The sequence below is a fragment of the Salmo trutta genome, chromosome 28 (genome assembly GCF_901001165.1).
Source record: "Salmo trutta chromosome 28, fSalTru1.1, whole genome shotgun sequence".
Lineage (NCBI taxonomy): Eukaryota > Metazoa > Chordata > Actinopteri > Salmoniformes > Salmonidae > Salmo > Salmo trutta.
The window spans coordinates 41,085,630-41,104,045 of NC_042984.1; the positions used below are offsets into that span (position 1 = coordinate 41,085,630).

The window sequence follows — 18,416 nt, forward strand, 5'->3', positions numbered from 1 at the left end:
TAGGATGACGTTTGAATGAAATGTGGACTTGAATATGTACTTCACAACGGTTTTTAATTCCTGTGCATGTCAAAACACACACACACACACACACACCTTGCAGCAGACGCAGAAGGCCTTGAGTGGGTTGAGGCTGAGCCAGCCACTGTTGCCTGCCTCTCTGAAGCGGTTCATAAACTCTGTGTAGAGGGCCCTCTGCAGGGGCGACAGTCGCACCAGTATCACATGTTCGTCCTTGGAGGGGAGCTGGTCCCTCAACACGTCGTGACCACGCCTGGGAACAAACACAACCCGAGTTAGACCACAAATATCTCTGCCATATACGGTGGATCTCCACATTCATGAACAAACACAACCAGACTACAACTAGAATCTCTATTGAAAGTGCTTTTTAGTCCAGAAACAGACTACTGTACTAGCATCAGTTCATGTGGGTTCTAACCAGCTGCACCAAGCCAGAGATCTCTCAGTCTCACCTCTGGACAAAGCCCTCCAGCAGGCTATGGAGGACATGACTTCGGTATCTCATCAGTTGGACGTCCTGCGGCGTGCTGTCCACACACTGCCCGTTCAGAATGGGCCTCTCAAACATGTTACTGAACTCCTGCCTGGTACCCAGGAAGTCAGGCCTGACAAAGTCCACCATGCACCAGTACTCTATCAGGTTGTTCTGGAGTGGGTATCCCGTTAGGACCACACGCCGCCGGGTACGGATGTTCTTCAGGGCCTGTGAGGTGCTGGCGTGGCAGTTCTTAATGCGGTGGCCCTCGTCACAGATCACCAAGTCCGGGCCGGGGCGAGACAGGGCCTTCTCTATGCCTACAGGAGGGTAGAGGAAGAGAGAGGGGGGATGTCAAGTTAAGAGCCATTTCAGGTACAATGGTAGCCCTGAAGATGTGTATGTAGGAGTACGATCCAAGCAATTACTTTATGTTCAAATTCATCTATGTGACTCATGTTATCTGAGTCACTCATAATGGCAGCTGTGAGTCATGCTAAAGTGACGGAGCTACTGTGTGACTGTTATCGACAGTAACATGGGTTCTAAGAAAGGGTGACACATTAGATCGAGCAAAAGCCTTGTGTGCAGATGGCCTTGCTTTGATGAAAGAAAAGCTGCCATAACTTCTGGTCTGAAAAGTTTGAAAGTGCAGACCGTGACCTTTGACCTACTGACCTTTGAGGAGCTCTTGATGCCGGTCCTCTTCGTCCAGGTCGATGACCACCGGTCCTTGGGCCTTCTTGGACTTCTTCCGGCCCGCCACAAAGCTCTTCTTCAGGGACAGCAGGCGATACATCTCATATCCCATCAGGAGCACGCCGCCGTCCCGCGACCAGTCAGAGATCACCTTCGCTCTGGTGGTCGTGGTTCTGAGAAAAGAAGACGACAGAACGCACACAGAAAGTGAGCACAGAGAGAGAGCAGAGAGAGAGCAGAGAGAGAGCAGAGAGAGAGCAGAGAGAGAGCGAGCAGAGAGAACAGAGGAAAAGAGATAGCACATCAGTGACAATGTTGGACACATAATAGCACAGCCATTTAGACACATTTAAGTAGACCTGAAGTAGTTACACACTTGGGCGATAGACGAGTCATGTTTGTGCATTTATTTATGAATTCATATTTATTTATGCATTTTTTTTTTACAAACATTTCCCTGGTTCCTGTACAGTCGGGATCATTGACTGATAACTCTGCAACACTGTCTGGTTTGTCTGATGAGCGCGGCCAGGCTTACAGTGAGAAAAAAAATTAGAGCCAGCAGCCAAAGACTCGGCTTCACTTCACTCACAGAGAGGGAGGGAGCGAGGGAGGGGTCGATAAGAGGACAGGATGAGGGACAGCAAGAAAGGGAGAAAGAGAGGGATTGAGCAGAGGAAGCGATTAGGTCACTGGGTCAACTGCTATGACATGTCTGCAGGAGAGCAGTAGTGTGCAAAGCTGTGTGCGATGGAAAGCCACACACTTGATACACAGCAGTGGAAGCACTAGAGCCATATCGTTAGGTAGTTGTGTGATGCAGAACACTTAGCAGAAGCAGAGCGAGAGCTATGAGTGAATCATCTCTAGTCCCGCACAAACACAAAACCATGATCAAGCCTAAGAAGGCTTCAGCTTTTAAAGAGGAGGGAGTGGGATATCTCCGTTCCCAGAGAGGACGGGAAACTCACTTGTGCTCGTCGTTCAGGATGTGGACCTTGAAGGTGCGCGGGGAGACCTGGGTGGGGTCCACGTCCACGGGTAGCGCATCAAAGGTCGGGACCCAGAGGTTAAATTCGGCCAGCCAGTTCTGTAGCGTGTTGACCTACATATATAGAGAGAGAAAGTGTGTGAGAGAGAGGAAGAGTAAATTCTCAGTCAAGAGACTACAAGCTACATCCAGTATGTACGCAAGTAGGCATTTCACTGTTTGTAAACAATGGGGGTGGACTAAGCATGTGACGAATAACATTCGATTTGGATCACAAAGAGAACACCGAACGCAGAGAGAGAGGGAACAGAGTACAGGTAGTCACTCACAGGCACGATGGCGAGCACAGTGTGGGCCTGGGTGTGTCTGAGCACAATGTCTATGAAGGAGATGACCTGCAGGGTCTTGCCCAGACCCATGCTGTGGGCCAGGATACAGCCCAAGCCACCGCTGCTCTCATAACGCTCCAGAGACTCAACCAGGTTATCATACAGGAAACGGATCCCACCGATCTGACAGAGGAAAAGGGGAGAGAGAGAGACAGAATAATTAAATTGTTGCATTTGTTTGACTGCAATGGTTCGTCTCCGTGGGGTTTCCCCAGAGACAGAAACTTAATTGAAAGTGCTTTTTAGGCTTCATATGGATCAGGGAAACTGTCCCTATATTAACTGCTAGGCTGCCTGTGTTAACAAGAAAATCCATGTCTGTACTGAGTCAGTTGTACCTGATGAGGTTTGACAACTCGGGCCAGCTGAGGGGAGAGGAACAGGTCTGCCTCCTCGGTTGGGTGGTTCAGGTTGACCAAGACACGCCCCTGGGCGTCCGGTTGGTTCACAGCGTCGTTTGCGTGGGCGCCGGTCGCCTCGGGTGCCGCCGACCGGTCCTCCTCCTCCTCATTGGTGGACTCGCTGCTGATCTGCAGGGCTTCGTCCTCGTCGGAGCTCAGCTCGATCACGTCTATGGTTGAGAAAGGAAAAAGAGAGAGTGTTTTTGTTAGTATTGTAGATGGAAATGGAGAAACATTTAATATATATCTACTTCAGGGATGGGCAACTTGGCAGCCGGGGTGGGGCCCATTGATCACCAGTTATATTAAAAACGGCAAATATTTGCCTCCACCCGATGGCAAAATGTGTAGCATTGCAGGAAATGATCTTTAAAATGTAATTTTTTTCCCTCTTCGCTGTCAGGAGGGCCGCTAAAATGTTTTGCTGGTGAGCCACTGCAGCCCCTCATGATAAGTTCTGTTTTTCTGTGGCCCCCACCCACATCAAAGTTGCCCATACCTGATCCATATAATACCCAGTTTCCATTGCATTGTGCAGGTGCCTTTTGATCAAAACAGTCATTTTGACCATTATGTTACACAATACTTCCTAACATACAAATAAACTAAATATTATATTTTATTTGTTTCAATAATGAAGTGTTTCAATAACACCATTTCTCCAAAAGATAGAATTTGTGAAAACACATGCCATGAAATGAATGTAAAAAAAAAAAAAAATATTCTGGCATCATATTTGTCTTAGTATCTTTAGGTAAATAAATCTTTCAAAAAGTTCCCACCTGACTTGTCCTCGTCTCAAATAGCCACGTCAATCTGTTTGCCCCCCCAAAAAATAAATAATAATAATATCCATGTCTTCTAAACGGCTCTCCACGTCATCCATATTAAGTGATAAGTAACGTTTGTTAGACTTCAGATGTGGCATGGAGGAGGGGAAGAGAGGGGAGCGCGATAGAGGGCTTATATAAATCTGGTGAATAGGTGGTTATACAAGTTGGATTATAGGAGGTGGAGGACGGTTTTACATAACCCTGGGCAGAAATGTCACCGCGCTGCCTGGGCTGAGGCTGGCTGGCGCTGGCTGGCGCTGGCATTAACCAGGATTAACCAGCCATTTGCTCTATAAACCAACTTCCATTTCTGACATTGTCACCTTATCTGCCTTCCCTCTTGCGCAGGACCCAGCAACACCAGACTGGTCTCTGATGAACCCCCTTCCACCCTGCTGGCTTTAATTGGGAACGGATCTGTTCGGTGTGGATCTATACCCACAAGCAGACTGGTGTGTGTGTCTGTGTGAATAAGTGACAGTGTGCGTGTCTCTGTCATGGCCAGCGGAGGAAAATCACACGATGCCCACCGGAGATTAAGTAGTTCTATACTAGCGACTCTCCTTCTCTAGCCAGCTAATCCATCTAAGACTGCTCAGAGCCGGTCCCAGTCGATAACTAACCCATACTGCTATTTGGAGCACTATTTTGAGCTAATTTCATGAAGCACTTTCATAAAAAGTACACTCTACAGCGAGCCCATTTCCATTACTTGACATACAGTAAGTATCTGACCCACATTTGATCCCGTTTACAAAACCTGGGGTTCAAAGGTCATTTCTGTTTATAGGTTATAATGAGTGACATTGAAAAGCTAGAGAAACGGGTCATAACATTACCTAGCATATCAAACATGGAAATCTGTCCGTCTGGCGCAGGAGGACCACAGTCAGTCTCTAGTACAGTCGTGGCCAAAAGTTTTGAGAATGACACAAATATTAATTTCCACAAAGTTTGCTGCTTCAGTGTCTTTAGATATTTTTGTCAGATGTTACTATGGAATACTGAAGTATAATTACAAGCATTTCGTAAGTGTCAAAGGCTTTTATTGACAATTACATGAAGTTGATGCAAAGAGTCAATATTTGCAGTGTTGACCCTTCTTTTTCAAGACCTCTGCAATCTGCCCTGGCATGCTGTCAATTAACTTCTGGGCCACATCCTGACTGGCAGCCCATTTTTGCATAATCAATGCTTGGAGTTTGTCAGAATTTGTGGGATTTTGTTTGTCCACCCACCTCTTGAGGATTGACCACAAGTTCTCAATGGGATTAAGGTCTGGGGAGTTTCCTGACCATGGACCCAAAATATCGATGTTTTGTTCCCCGAGCCACTTAGTTGTCACTTTTGCCTTATGGCAAGGTGCACTATCATGCTGGAAAAGGAATTGTTCGTCACCAAACTGTTCCTGGATGGTTGGGAGAAGTTGCTCTTGGAGGATGTGTTGGTACCATTCTTTATTCATGGCTGTGTTCTTAGGCAAAATTGTGAGTGAGCCCACTCCCTTGGCTGAGAAGCAACCCCACACATGAATGGTCTCAGGATGCTTTACTGTTGGCATGACACAGGACTGATGGTAGCACTCACCTTATCTTCTCCGGACAAGCTTTTTTGCAGATGCCCCAAACAATCGGAAAGGGGATTCATCAGAGAAAATGACTTTACCCCAGTCCTCAGCAGTCCAATCCCTGTACCTTTTGCAGAATATCAGTCTGTCCCTGATGTTTTTCCTGGAAAGAAGTGGCTTCTTTGCTGCCCTTCTTGACACCAGGCCATCCTCCAAAAGTCTTCACCTCACTGTGCGTGCAGATGCACTCACACCGGCCTGCTGCCATTCCTGAGCAAGCTCTGTACTGGTGGTGCCCCGATCCCGCAGCTGAATCAACTTTAGGAGACGGTCCTGGCGCTTGCTGGACTTTCTTGGGCGCCCTGAAGCCTTCTTCACAACAATTGAACCGCTCTCCTTGAAGTTCTTGATGATCCGATAAATGGTTGATTTAGGGGCAATCTTACTGGCAGCAATATCCTTGCCTGTAAAGTCCTTTTTGTGCAAAGCAATGATGACGGCACGTGTTTCCTTGCAGGTAACCATGGTTGACAGAGGAAGAACAATGATTCCAAGCACTACCCTCCTTTTGAAGCTTCCAGTCTGTTATTCGAACTCAATCAGCATGACAGAGTGATCTCCAGCCTTGTCCTCGTCAACACTCACACCTGTGTTAAGGAGAGAATCACTGACATGATGTCAGCTGATCCTTTTGTGGCAGGGCTGAAATGTTTTTTGGGGATTCAGTTCATTTGCATGGCATAGAGGGACTTTGCAATTAATTGCAATTCATCTGATCACTCTTCATAACATTCTGGAGTATATGCAAATTGCCATCATACAAACTGAGGCAGCAGACTGTGAAAATTAATATTTGTGTCATTCTCAAAACTTTTGGCCACGACTGTACATGTGCAATAATATGTCATGTGTGACAGACCCCCGAGTCTTCTCTATTTTAATGAGCAATACTACAAATCGGTGTCTAATAGTGACTGGGGTCTCACCTTCTTTTGGGGCGTGTGCTTCTGTGATCAGAGCCTTGGAGTCGTCCTCATTGACATTAGTGCTGCTGTAACTGGTGCCCAGGCATATCACATGGTCCCGTTCGGCCACACTAGCAGACATACGCTGATCTCCTGGAGAGGACCGAGGCAGATATGCAGTGGTTAGTTACCGGAGTGGGTTAAGTATCAAATCAGTACATTGATATTATGATATATTATATTTCAATACAAATACATTTCTGATTTGACAAACTTTTCTAATTTCACACTCCAGCTATCAATCACGTGTGTGTGTGTCCTACCTGGAGTGTACTCAGGTAGCAGGGGAACGGGGAAGTGCCCTTCCTTCCCCTGCTGTTCCAGCCTCTGCCGCCTCTCTAGCTCCTCCTGCTGGGCAGCTTTGGTCACCGCCTCCAACTGGTGCTCCCTCAACAGCTTTCTACATCCCAGAGAGAAAGAAAAAGAGAGAAAGAGAGAAAGAGAGAAAGAGGAGAGAAGAGAGAGAAGAGAGAGAAGAGAGAGAAGAGAAGAGAGAGAAGAGAGAGGAGAGAAGAGAGAGAAGAGAGAGAAGAGAGAGAAGAGAGAGAAGAGAGAGAAGAGAGAGAAGAGAGAGAAGAGAGAGAAGAGAGGAGAGAGAGAGAGAGAGAGAAGTGGAGAGGGAGAGTAGAGATCTCAGAATAAGCCTCAGGCATCCATCTCTGTTATAGGGCCAACAGACTGACTAGAGCGTGCCAGATTGCATGGGGATACAGTACATTACTAATGCTGTATGTGTTTAGTGCAGGGTTTCCCAAACTCGGTCCTCAGGACAAAAAAAGGTAAATAAAAACAAAATGTGGGGGTCCTGAGGACAGAGTTTTGGAAATTCTGGTTTAGAGTGTATTTGTGTTTGTGAGTATATCTGTCTGTGTGTGAGAGAGAGCTCTAATAATGTAATAAACACTGGGGAAATAATCCCACTCATGGCAGCATGGTTGACATGTTGCCAGACTGAGTAATACAGAGATCTTCTTCATTCACTAGAGAAAACCAACAAGACAGGCTAGAGAACGCTGGAGAACACAGCTTTAGATGCACTACGTGTGCTGTATGGATGATTAAGATCACAAGTTAGGGAATTAATGGTTGAATATCTCTGTTCATTGAATCTTTGAAGTTGGTTAAGGGCCTATATTAGATGTTGCTCTCTATATATGCGAGTTTGGATGTCGTAAGAGGGCAGAGGTCATACCTGATGTTCCTCCTCATGTGTGCGGGTTTGTTGGAGTAGGAGAGGGAGCTCTTTTTGGTTTCCCTCAGGGACCGCGAGGGGGTGTGGCTCTCGGGCCGCGAGGACGGCGTCCCCCCCGAGGGTGAGGTAGATGGGGCGGTGCACTGCCATCTCGCAGAGCCCCCTCCCTGCGCTTCATTCTCCGAGCTGAAGGGAGCACTATGAGGCTGGTCTGTGGAGAGAGGAGGGAGGAGATCATGATATGCAAGACGTGAATCAAGGAAAATGTATATGTCGATTGAATACCTATAAAGGCATGCTGTATAACAGGCATGGATTTCTCCATCGCTGAAGGAGTGGTATAGACTGATTCAAGAACAGTTTTTTTTTTTTAAAGACCCAGAAGGATTTATATTTAAGATCCATTGAGACAGTGATCCTTTGTGTTTAAGAGGGAGTAACCTCGACAGAGCTTGATACGACTCTGTCTGTCCCTCCTTCCCTGCAGACAGGAGGCACCCTGGACTAGATCTGAGGTGCTTATGTAAGTGCTCATAAACATGGAGCGCTTATGAAACACTGAGCGCTGGTGCTGGGGTTATGGGCAGGGGGGCTTTTGGTGCTTCATGGGCCTGGACAAACCGGTTTAAATCACCAGCTTTGTCAGTCAAAGATACTGCCCACACAAACAGCCCCCCCCCCCCCCCTCAGTATGAACCACATACATCTTCACTCTCTCATTGTAACCAACACTGACAGGCCCAATCCAACCAATACAGCTCAACCCAGCCCCACCTAACCAAGAGTAGAATAGACACTGCAGATACGGCGCCTTCAGAAAGTATTCACACCCCTTGACTTTTTCCACTTTTTTTGTGTGTCACAACCTGAATTTGAGGAGGTAGGAACACGTTGTTTCATTGAGGTTGCATCCAAAACAGTACCCTATACACTGCACCCTGGTCAAAACAGTACCCTATACACTGCACCCTGGTCAAAACAGTACCCTATACACTGCACCCTGGTCAAAACAGTACCCTATACACTGCACCCTGGTCAAAACAGTACCCTATACACTGCACCCTGGTCAAAACAGTACCCTATACACTGCACCCTGGTCAAAACAGTACCCTATACACTGCACCCTGGTCAAAACAGTACCCTATACACTGCACCCTGGTCAAAACAGTACCCTATACACTGCACCCTGGTCAAAACAGTACCCTATACACTTTACCCTGGTCAAAACAGTACCCTATACACTTTACCCTGGTCAAAACAGTACCCTATACACTTTACCCTGGTCAAAACAGTACCCTATACACTTTACCCTGGTCAAAACAGTACCCTATACACTTTACCCTGGTCAAAACAGTACCCTATACACTGCACCCTGGTCAAAACAGTACCCTATACACTGCACCCTGGTCAAAACAGTACCCTATACACTGCACCCTGGTCAAAACAGTACCCTATACACTGCACCCTGGTCAAAACAGTACCCTATACACTGCACCCTGGTCAAAACAGTACCCTATACACTGCACCCTGGTCAAAACAGTACCCTATACACTGCACCCTGGTCAAAACAGTACCCTATACACTGCACCCTGGTCAAAACAGTACCCTATATACTGCACCCTGGTCAAAACAGTACCCTATACACTGCACCCTGGTCAAAACAGTACCCTATACACTGCACCCTGGTCAAAACAGTACCCTATATACTGCACCCTGGTCAAAACAGTACCCTATACACTGCACCCTGGTCAAAACAGTACCCTATACACTGCACCCTGGTCAAAACAGTACCCTATATACTGCACCCTGGTCAAAACAGTACCCTATACACTGCACCCTGGTCAAAACAGTACCCTATACACTGCACCCTGGTCAAAACAGTACCCTATATACTGCACCCTGGTCAAAACAGTACCCTATACACTGCACCCTGGTCAAAACAGTACCCTATATACTGCACCCTGGGAAAATGTAAGGAGTAAAAAGTACAATATTTTCTCTAGGAATGTAGTGAAGTAAAAGTAACAGTATAGTAAAGTACAGATACCCCAAAAAACTACTTAAGTAGTACTTTAAAGTATATTTACTTAAGTACTTTAATCCAATGACATCTACTACCATTCACTGTTCAAAGGCACTTACATATTTTGTCTTGCCCATTCACCCTCTGAATGGCACACAATCCATGTCTCAATTGTCTCAAGCCTTAGAAATCCTTCTTTAACCCGTCTCCTCCCCTTCATCTACACTGATTGAAGTGGATTTAACAGGTGACCTCAATAAGGGTTCATAGCTTTCACCTGGATTCACCTGGTCAGTCTACGTCATGGGAAGAGCAGGTGTTCTTAATGTTTTGTACATTCAGTGTAAATAGAGGTTACTGAAAGGTTGGGCACCAAACCCTTCCCATATGAAATAGGTAATTAAACCATTTAGGGATACGCAATGTAATCCAGAAGGTTGTTGAAAGTTTGTGTAAGTCTACTTGTTGTATATCTGGGCTTTGTCCCTCCGTTACAGCCCCTGTAAAATTCCAGACGTCAATTTTCTCTCTGGGACGGATCACAGCCTAAAATGACCCTTCTGTAGGAAGCACACCCTTTGTCAATTGCCAGGCATTTTATCAGTCCTGCTCTACATCACCAATCACTCCCACCTCCCTGCACTGGGTCAAAGGTTAAAAAAAGGGAAGAAAACTGTTTCAGTCTGAGGTAATTCAGAAAACAAATCTTTTAAATGCCTTAATGAATATGACCCTGGTGTTAGGGCCAGGGCCAAACCCTTGCAAAAGGTGACTTACAAAAAAAAAAAAAAATAACTCAAAAATTCATGAAGGTTACAAGACAAGGAGGGGGAGTGGTTAGCATCTTCCAAAATCAAGCATTCACTTGGTAACAGCAGAGAACCCCCTCTTGGATCAAGAGCCTCGCTGACTAATATTTATTTTGTGCGTGCAGCAAAGCGTGAGTGGCATTTTTGAGTTACTTGTATAACTTTATGAGCTGGTAGGTCTGTCCTGCAAATAGTTTAGGTCAGAGACTGTATAACATGTTAACCCTGCCCTCGTTAGCATTTTTTTTTAATGGGGATTTGGCATGTACTTGTTAGCATTGCTAAGCTTCAGATTACAGATGCTAAGTGTGTTTTGAAAATTGTGCCCCTTGTGTTCAGTGCCGGTATTAACGAATATCCCAGGATGGCACAAGGTCGGTACGAAGGTATGACAATCTGGACAATGTGCGTGACCGGTGTACTAAGCATGTTTATGAAACAGCCGGCACTAAGCCTATTAATAGCTAGGTCAGCTTTGATTACAATTAGATTACTATTGCTATAGGAGCCTCTGACCAGGTGAGTTGCCAGTGGACGCACACACACACACCTTGAGGAGAACATCAGCACTGTCCAACCAAACAGTGGGGACACGATGTTACAATACACAACCCACTGTTACATAACCAAAAATAAAAGTTCCATTCTCCCAACACAGGACCCAGGAAACCCCCCAAAAAACTTTCTGAATGGTACTGAACAAATCATGGCAATACAAACACTATCTCCCCTGTGTGTGAGCAGGGACGGAGTGGACTAGCTCCATAGCAACGACACTACACACACGTCGAGCCGTGGCAGTGGTCCAATCATAATAGCCAGTGAGATAAAAGGGGCCGTGACACTGTAGCACAACAGACTATTATTGCACAAGGTTGGGGAACATAATACAGGGATATGAGTTAAATCAACCCCCCCCCCCCCCCAAACTCAGCCGTCCAACCCCAGTAATCCTATTAGAGGGAGGGGCGGTCTGACAGAGGACTGCTGGGATATCAAATAGTAAAACAGCCATGGAGTGAACCGAGGCAAGGAAATGAACCAGTTCTAAGTCACATGCCGCAGAATAGGCCTCAGGACCCAATACCACCGACCCCCACCACGGTTTCCTTCCTGGGGACCGGGAGGGGGACAAAGGGCATTCTGAGGGAAACAGTGAACATCGCTCCCCCGCCACCCCTACAGTACGCCACTAAGCCGTATGTTTTTTTGCTCGGTGGTGTTATTGTGTGGAAAATTCTGCCGTGCCTAGTTGGAGATGAACAATGCAGTGTACCAAAACAGCATCTCTGGTCTCTCTAAACCCACTAGCTAGTAATCCTCTTCAGAGAATACAGAATTCACACTCATTCATAATTCTCCTGCCTGGTTCCATTCCACTAGATTACACAACCACATAAAGCAGTTATAGTACACATGGGAGAGGGGATACGTTAGTCCTCTGACTGAAGAGACTGTCTCTTATCTATAGACATCATTGGACCTGTGGGCAGGGGTCTACTTTGGAGGGAGGGGAAGGGAGTAGTGGGACGGGAGTCATATTGAAGGCATTTGAGGCAACAAAAAAACTGACTAACACACAAAAAGGTCACCACAGCGACGACAGACTACCATTCAACTTCCTGCCATAATTCAGTCCAGAAGCATGGAGAATGCAGACAAATTTTTCACATTCATTTGACTCGTATGCATACTGTGCTTCTTAAAGGAGCGTCGCATTTACACACGCAGCAGGCCTCCACTGACTCCCTCCCTCTCTCCTGTGTCGCCTGTGGATGACTGACCCCTCCTTCGTATAGAGGGGCTGGGGTTTCTGGGATGGGAGGGGTGTAAGGGAGGGGTGTAAGGTAGGGGCGTCTTCAAAAAGCCACTGGGTTACACAACCGTGATACACTGACTTGGCTGTTTATGTAACACTGCTTTACAGGCAGCTCTAGCTAGCGTCGCCTACAACAGAGCAGCAGCATGTGCGTAGTACCGAGTACCAAAGACAAGACAATTATCAACCCAGAGTGGCAGTGTGCCCTGGAGAATACCAGGGGGTGCCATGACGACAACATGGTCTCCCTTGTATGTGCCACTCAGACAATGATTTGTCTAGAATGAGTTCCACTTTCTCTTCACCATTCACTTTTTAACCCAGGGTTTCTCAACCCAGTCATTTTACAAAGTCCATTTGATCTATTCTACCACACTTGATTCAACTCGGAAACTAATCGAAACATCAAGCCCCTGAATGTTGGTATTACAGTAAAACTTCAAATAGTCACCTTTGCCATTTAACAGGCGGCATCATTCCAGCAAACAAACACCCGTTTCAAATAAACACCGGATCTAAATAAAAAATTGTTTACAAGGTTACCATGGACACATCTTTGATATTCCAATAGTCATGTGCATGAAAAAAAAATTAAAAACATTGGAATCCATCATCGTTGCTTACCATGGCGACATCAAATTCGCAGCGCAAAAGTCAGGCAAGACAACAGCCAGGCATTTTGGAATTGATCCAAAACAAGTGAGAGAATGACGTCTTCAACGTTGGTCTGAGGTAGACCAGAAAAAGGTAAGTAAATAAATACAGGCCTGGCTCAAATAGAAGCCCGTCTTTAATAAGCGCAGGTTGTAGCCAGTGATGTTTTAATTCATTGAAGTTTTACGGTAGATCAAATATGTGTCGCCATCATAAAACATGCGAGGAGTTGAGAAACAGTTGAAACTAGGGCTGAGAATTCCCAGGGACCTGACGATACGATATTATCAAGATACTTAGGTGCCCGTACTATATGTATTGCGATTCGATGCTGTGATTTTGATGTTCCAAACATATTGCTCACTATACGTCTGCTCTAGAGAGACAAGAGAGCATGAGGAATTTCGTTTTGATCAGTCATGGAAATAAAAGTGCTGAAAACCTGTTCACCATTTAAAAAGATGGAGAACAAGCTATAGGATGAAAAATACGCAACTAGCGCTACCTAGTAATTTTTTAAATTTTTTATAAATCAATACTTGGGAGCCAAAGTATCCAATATAATATTGTCCAAAATAATACTGCGATATGTAACTATCGATTCCCCCCCATCACTGGTTGAAACCACAGGCTTTCAGAATGTCATCTGAGTGGAGTGGACATGTGACACCGGTGCTGATTTCGGTCCATAAATGCCTTGAGTGTAGTGTTTCAGAGGCCCTGTTTCCTGGCCTACATATTTGTGTTTGTCATTTTGATACTTTATACTCTGCTGCTGACGCTCGCTCTGACCCACTGAGTTACACAACAGGTCTGCAGGCGGCGCGGGACTAGGCCAACTAAACAGGATGACGTCGCGGACAGTGCGCGCCTGGGGGACTGCGAGGACAAGAGATAAGAGACCCCAAGCTGGGTCAGAGGGGGCCTGTGGTAGGCAGGGTTGCCAGTAGCATGTTTTGGGGACTAGTGTGTTACCACAGGGACTAACGGCCCGGTCCAGTTCCAGAAGACCAGAGCCTGCAGGTTTTGACCGGACACCTCCACAGCTCTTCAACAGGCTCCAGGCTTGGCCTCTGTCACACCAGCTACCAGGCAGCCGTACCAGAACATTTACCAGAGCGAGATCACGCCGCAGAATAGAAATGACTAATTCTGCAGATCCCACAAACCACTAAACCAGAATCAGATAAACTAACACAGTGCTTCTGATTGGAGGAAGCCTTTTGGTCTACTAGGAACCGAAAATAATAAGAGCAGGTCTGATTAGGGAAAAGATAGAAATGGAGAGACATTCGTTTTTACACTGAGAATTTAATTCACACACACACACACACACACACACACACACACACACACACGTTTTAAAACTGACCCACTGAAAAAGGAGGAGGAAAAATGGCACTACTAGAACGGTCTCCCTCTACGTCAGTAAAGAGATTATAGATTACGCTCAATCCAGCGCACGAGTGAGTTTTACTACAAAAACCAGAGAAGACCCTATGCTCGGTGTCACAGCAGCAACACATGTTCCCTGAGCCACTACAGGTCACAGAGCAGGAAAACTGCTGGTAGCTTCAATACAGGCCAACTTATCAGGAGGTTGTCATCAGTTTCACATTAGGCCAAAGGATTTACCAGACAGGCCCTAGCAGGCATTAACCAGGAGTTGTAATACGCTTGAAATGACTCTCAAGTGTGTATAAATTATACACGGACCATGTGAGCCGGAGGAGATTATTCACAAAAGACACAAAATCAGTATCAACCTAATAGAAGGCTTCCTGTGTAAATTCGACGTGAGAAAGGTCAAGACGTGCCAACTTGGAAGATCTCGGAGTACTGCAGCTGTGAACAAAGAAGGGCTCAGAAAGTGGTCAATAGGCTGTATTGAAATCGAGGAGCTCAACGGGTTCTCCCCCTCTCCCTGCGCTTACCACCCTGTGGCAAGGAAGCTTCTGTTGACACACACAGGCCACCAGTGCAATGATCATGGACTAAGGTAGAGGGAAGCTTATGTAACGGCAGAGTGAGTGCAGCAATTTCAACAGCCCCAAGCAAGTTGTTCTTGTGTGTTTTACAATTGCTTCCATAGGAAACAACCCTCAGAGACAGAACGTTTCTCATCTTCCTATGAACCTGTTGCTATTAAATTAATGTTTTTTTGACAGAAAACCCACAGCTAGGATAGGATTCTAGGCAAACCTGGGCTGGCTCCGTTCTAAGATCGTCAGGAACAGTCGGAAGTGGAGGGGGCTGTGGCGCCATTATCCTAGTGGTGCTTGTGGAAGGGTGGGCAGGCTCTGCACTCGTCGCTGCTGGGCTTGGCGGTGGGCTCGGCGGTTTGATGCTGCTGCTCATTGCTCTCCTTTGGCTTTGTTTGGGTGCTTTGGCGAAGCCAATTTCTGATATCCATCTTGGCAGATTAGCTGGTTCGAGCTAGCTAAATAGGCTAAGGCGAATAAACACTAACGCTTTATACAGGTAGTTAAGAAGCTAACTAAACGCCGTAGTGGTGGGGCGTGAGGCAGAGTTGAGTGAAGCAGCTTCAACGGTAAACTTGACCCGCCCTTATAAATCAAAATCACATTTTACAAGCGGAGGCGCATCACGTTATTCACTTAGCCTATCACAGATGAGAAGTGTTTTTTCCCGCTTTAATGGAAACCCAAATTAATCATATCTAACCACCCCAGTGACTTTCCATAGCCCCCCTACACACCACAGCACGCTCTGCCCATTGCACTAAACGGTCACTCAATCGTTTTAACTTTTTGGACATTAGACCGGTAGAAATCTGTCCTTTGGTCTGATGAGTCCAAATTTGAGATTTTTGGTTCCAACTGCAGTGTCTTTGTGAGACGCAGAGTAAGTGAACGGATGATTTCCGCATGCGTGGTTCCCACCGTGAAGCATGGAGGTGGTGGTGTGATGGTGCTAATGGCCTAAATTTATTCAAGGTTACAGTAATTTATTCAAGGCATACTTAACATGGCTAACCCCGGCATTCAGCAGCGACATCCCATCTGGTTTGCGCTTAGTGGGACTATAATTTGCTTTTCAACAGGACAATGACCCAACACACTTCCAGGCCGTTTAAGGGCTATTAGACCAAGGAGGAGAGTGATGAGTGCTGTATCAGATGGCCTGGCCTCCACAATCACCCGACCTCAACCCAACTGAGATGGTTTGGGATGACTTGGACCGCAGAGTGTAGGAAAAGCAGCCAACAAGTGAACTCCTTCAAGACGGTTGGAAAAGCATTCCAGGTGAAGCTGGTTGAGAGAATGCCAAGCTTGTGCAAAGCTGCCATCAAGGCAAAGGGTGGCCACTTTAAAAGGATAGAAAATATATTTTGATTTGTTTAACACTTTTTTGGTTACTACATGATTCCATATGTTATTTCATTGTTTATGTCTTCGCTATTATTCTACAATGTAGAAAAAGAAAAACCCTGGAATGAGTAGGCGTCTCCAAACCTTTGACTGGTACTGTATATTTTTCAGTTAGGGATTTTTGTCCACTTTAATGATCCCAATTTCGTTTAAACGTTCATACCCTAATAGAAAATCCATGTCCATCTAGAGGTGGCCACACTGGGATCACAACACAACTGTCCATCCAATCAACTACCAAAACCAGAGGAATGGACAGAAAGAAGAGGATAACGAGACTGAACCACAGGCTACCAGTAATCCCCATCTTATAGAAACAACGTGGCCACATCCCTGTATGATGTGGGCTGCCGTGTATAAAACCATGGTTGTTGTAGTTGACCATATGTTGCTCCTAATGCTGCACCCAGACAGACTACTACTAGTTTAATCTAACACTAATCCTCCCACTTGTTTAGGTTACCATAGAAACAGTCAATCAAATAGCCCCCAGATCAAACAAACGGAGTGCTCCCCAACAGGGAACAATATGAGAGCGAAGAGAGCGAGAATGAAAGGCTAGCGGGTGTCAAACTAATGCATAAGTAGGGAGCGTTACACAACGCTGTTGCGCTCACTTACAAAACAACTCCAGTTCACAGACAGTAACCACAACTTAAAACACCCTTGTTAAATCATCACCATTTCTCACTCACAACAAATAATCCATCCACACCTCTTTTACCGGTCATCCTTTATTCATTCGAAGTGTCCTCCTCAGACATCCCCCCGACTTGCTGCGGTCATAGGGGTCAGTGACGCTCGCACCGAGAAGGGTCAGTGTGGCAGCGGGGTTCAGGGGATCGCCTACCTGTAAAGGTCTCCGACTCTTCCAGCAGCAGCATGCTTAGTCTCCGTGAGTGGTGTGTGGGTTGTCCAGAAAGCGTGTAGAGGGTGTGCAGTTTGCCCCTCTGAGTAGTCTCCCTCTCCGTTCCCCTGCTCTGATGGTGAGGAAATAGGTGGTCTGAGTCCGACTACCGCTGTCTGCTCCCAAACTCACTAACACACGTCCTCTAGTGGAAAAAGTCTGCCTCAAAGCTGTAAGGCAGAACCTATCTTCTTGTTTACCTTTGTCTCTGTCGCTATCTGTTTATCTGATGAGATGTTTTTCCTACTGACTTACTGACTGACTTACTGAACCCGTGAGTGGCTGGCAATGTGAGTTGAGTCAGGCTCACAGCAACCAGGAAACTACTAAAAACTCCTTACATAAGCTCTCATGCTGGAGCCGGCCCCTAGTCGGGGGGGGGTGTGTCCATGTACGCACATATAGACTATTGAAGGATGGAAAGAAAGTGCAAAAGACGCTCAAGCTGAGAGAAACTCTCAAAGACTAAGTAGTAAACAAAAAGTATACCAAAACCTGACAATATGATAAAACCTCTCTCCACTGCCATTCAGCTCTTGCTAGAGCCAGATTCTCCCTTACTCAGAATTTAGACACTTACCCATCACCTCTGTATGAACGATGATATACTCCTACTCTGGAATGGGTTTCATGTCTGTCCTCTTGTCAAGCCAGAGTATCCATGTCAGCTCTACTCTGCCTCTGCCATGCTGCCCCAGTCTCACAAAGAATAGAGAGCATGGTTCTGTAACCAGGGCCACCGCCACAAAGGACAGAAGGTTATTGGGACCATTATAAAACGATGAGGCGCTGAAAGCAGCCCGGCCCTGCCTGCCAGTCACAAACCCCCCTTCCACCGCTAGTGTCAGTATGTCGTCAGCAGACACCTCCCCCTTAGCAAGGCTGCCTTAGGTAACAGAGGTAAGAGAGTTCATTCAGACAGGGGGAACGAGGGGATGAGGAAATAAAAAGGGGACGTTCAAAACAATGCAGGTCCACCGGACCCTTTCAAACACACAAACCCATCCAGCTTACCCAGATCAATTTACAACACACACACACACACACACACACACACACACACACACACACACACACACACACACACACACACACACACACACACACACGTGTGGAGGCTGCACACAGTAACCCACATCGTTACACTTCCCTCCCCACCTTGTGAGGAAAGAGCTAGAAACAAGAGAGGGAGGAAGGAGGAGAGGTTCAACAGCCC

At 46.3% G+C, this 18,416-nt stretch overlaps 1 protein-coding gene across 4 annotated transcripts in view; it reads right to left on the minus strand.

Annotated features, from left to right (window-relative positions):
* The window catches only part of LOC115166254 (helicase ARIP4), a 71,495-nt gene that overhangs the window by 15,911 nt on the left and 37,168 nt on the right, over nucleotides 1–18,416 (minus strand). For 2 of the 4 annotated variants that reach the window (XM_029720084.1, XM_029720083.1), the window contains exons 3-11: nucleotides 7,597–7,807; nucleotides 6,668–6,804; nucleotides 6,366–6,497; nucleotides 2,917–3,149; nucleotides 2,519–2,701; nucleotides 2,170–2,303; nucleotides 1,178–1,371; nucleotides 477–819; nucleotides 97–274 (exon numbers count right to left, since the gene is read on the minus strand). In XM_029720084.1, the coding sequence (XP_029575944.1) occupies nucleotides 97–274; nucleotides 477–819; nucleotides 1,178–1,371; nucleotides 2,170–2,303; nucleotides 2,519–2,701; nucleotides 2,917–3,149; nucleotides 6,366–6,497; nucleotides 6,668–6,804; nucleotides 7,597–7,807 (1,745 nt within the window). Of the gene's footprint in view, nucleotides 1–96; nucleotides 275–476; nucleotides 820–1,177; nucleotides 1,372–2,169; nucleotides 2,304–2,518; nucleotides 2,702–2,916; nucleotides 3,150–6,365; nucleotides 6,498–6,667; nucleotides 6,805–7,596; nucleotides 7,808–17,143; nucleotides 17,536–17,780; nucleotides 17,872–18,416 lie in introns of those variants that run through there. The other 2 variants (XM_029720086.1, XM_029720085.1) reach the window with 2 other exon arrangements.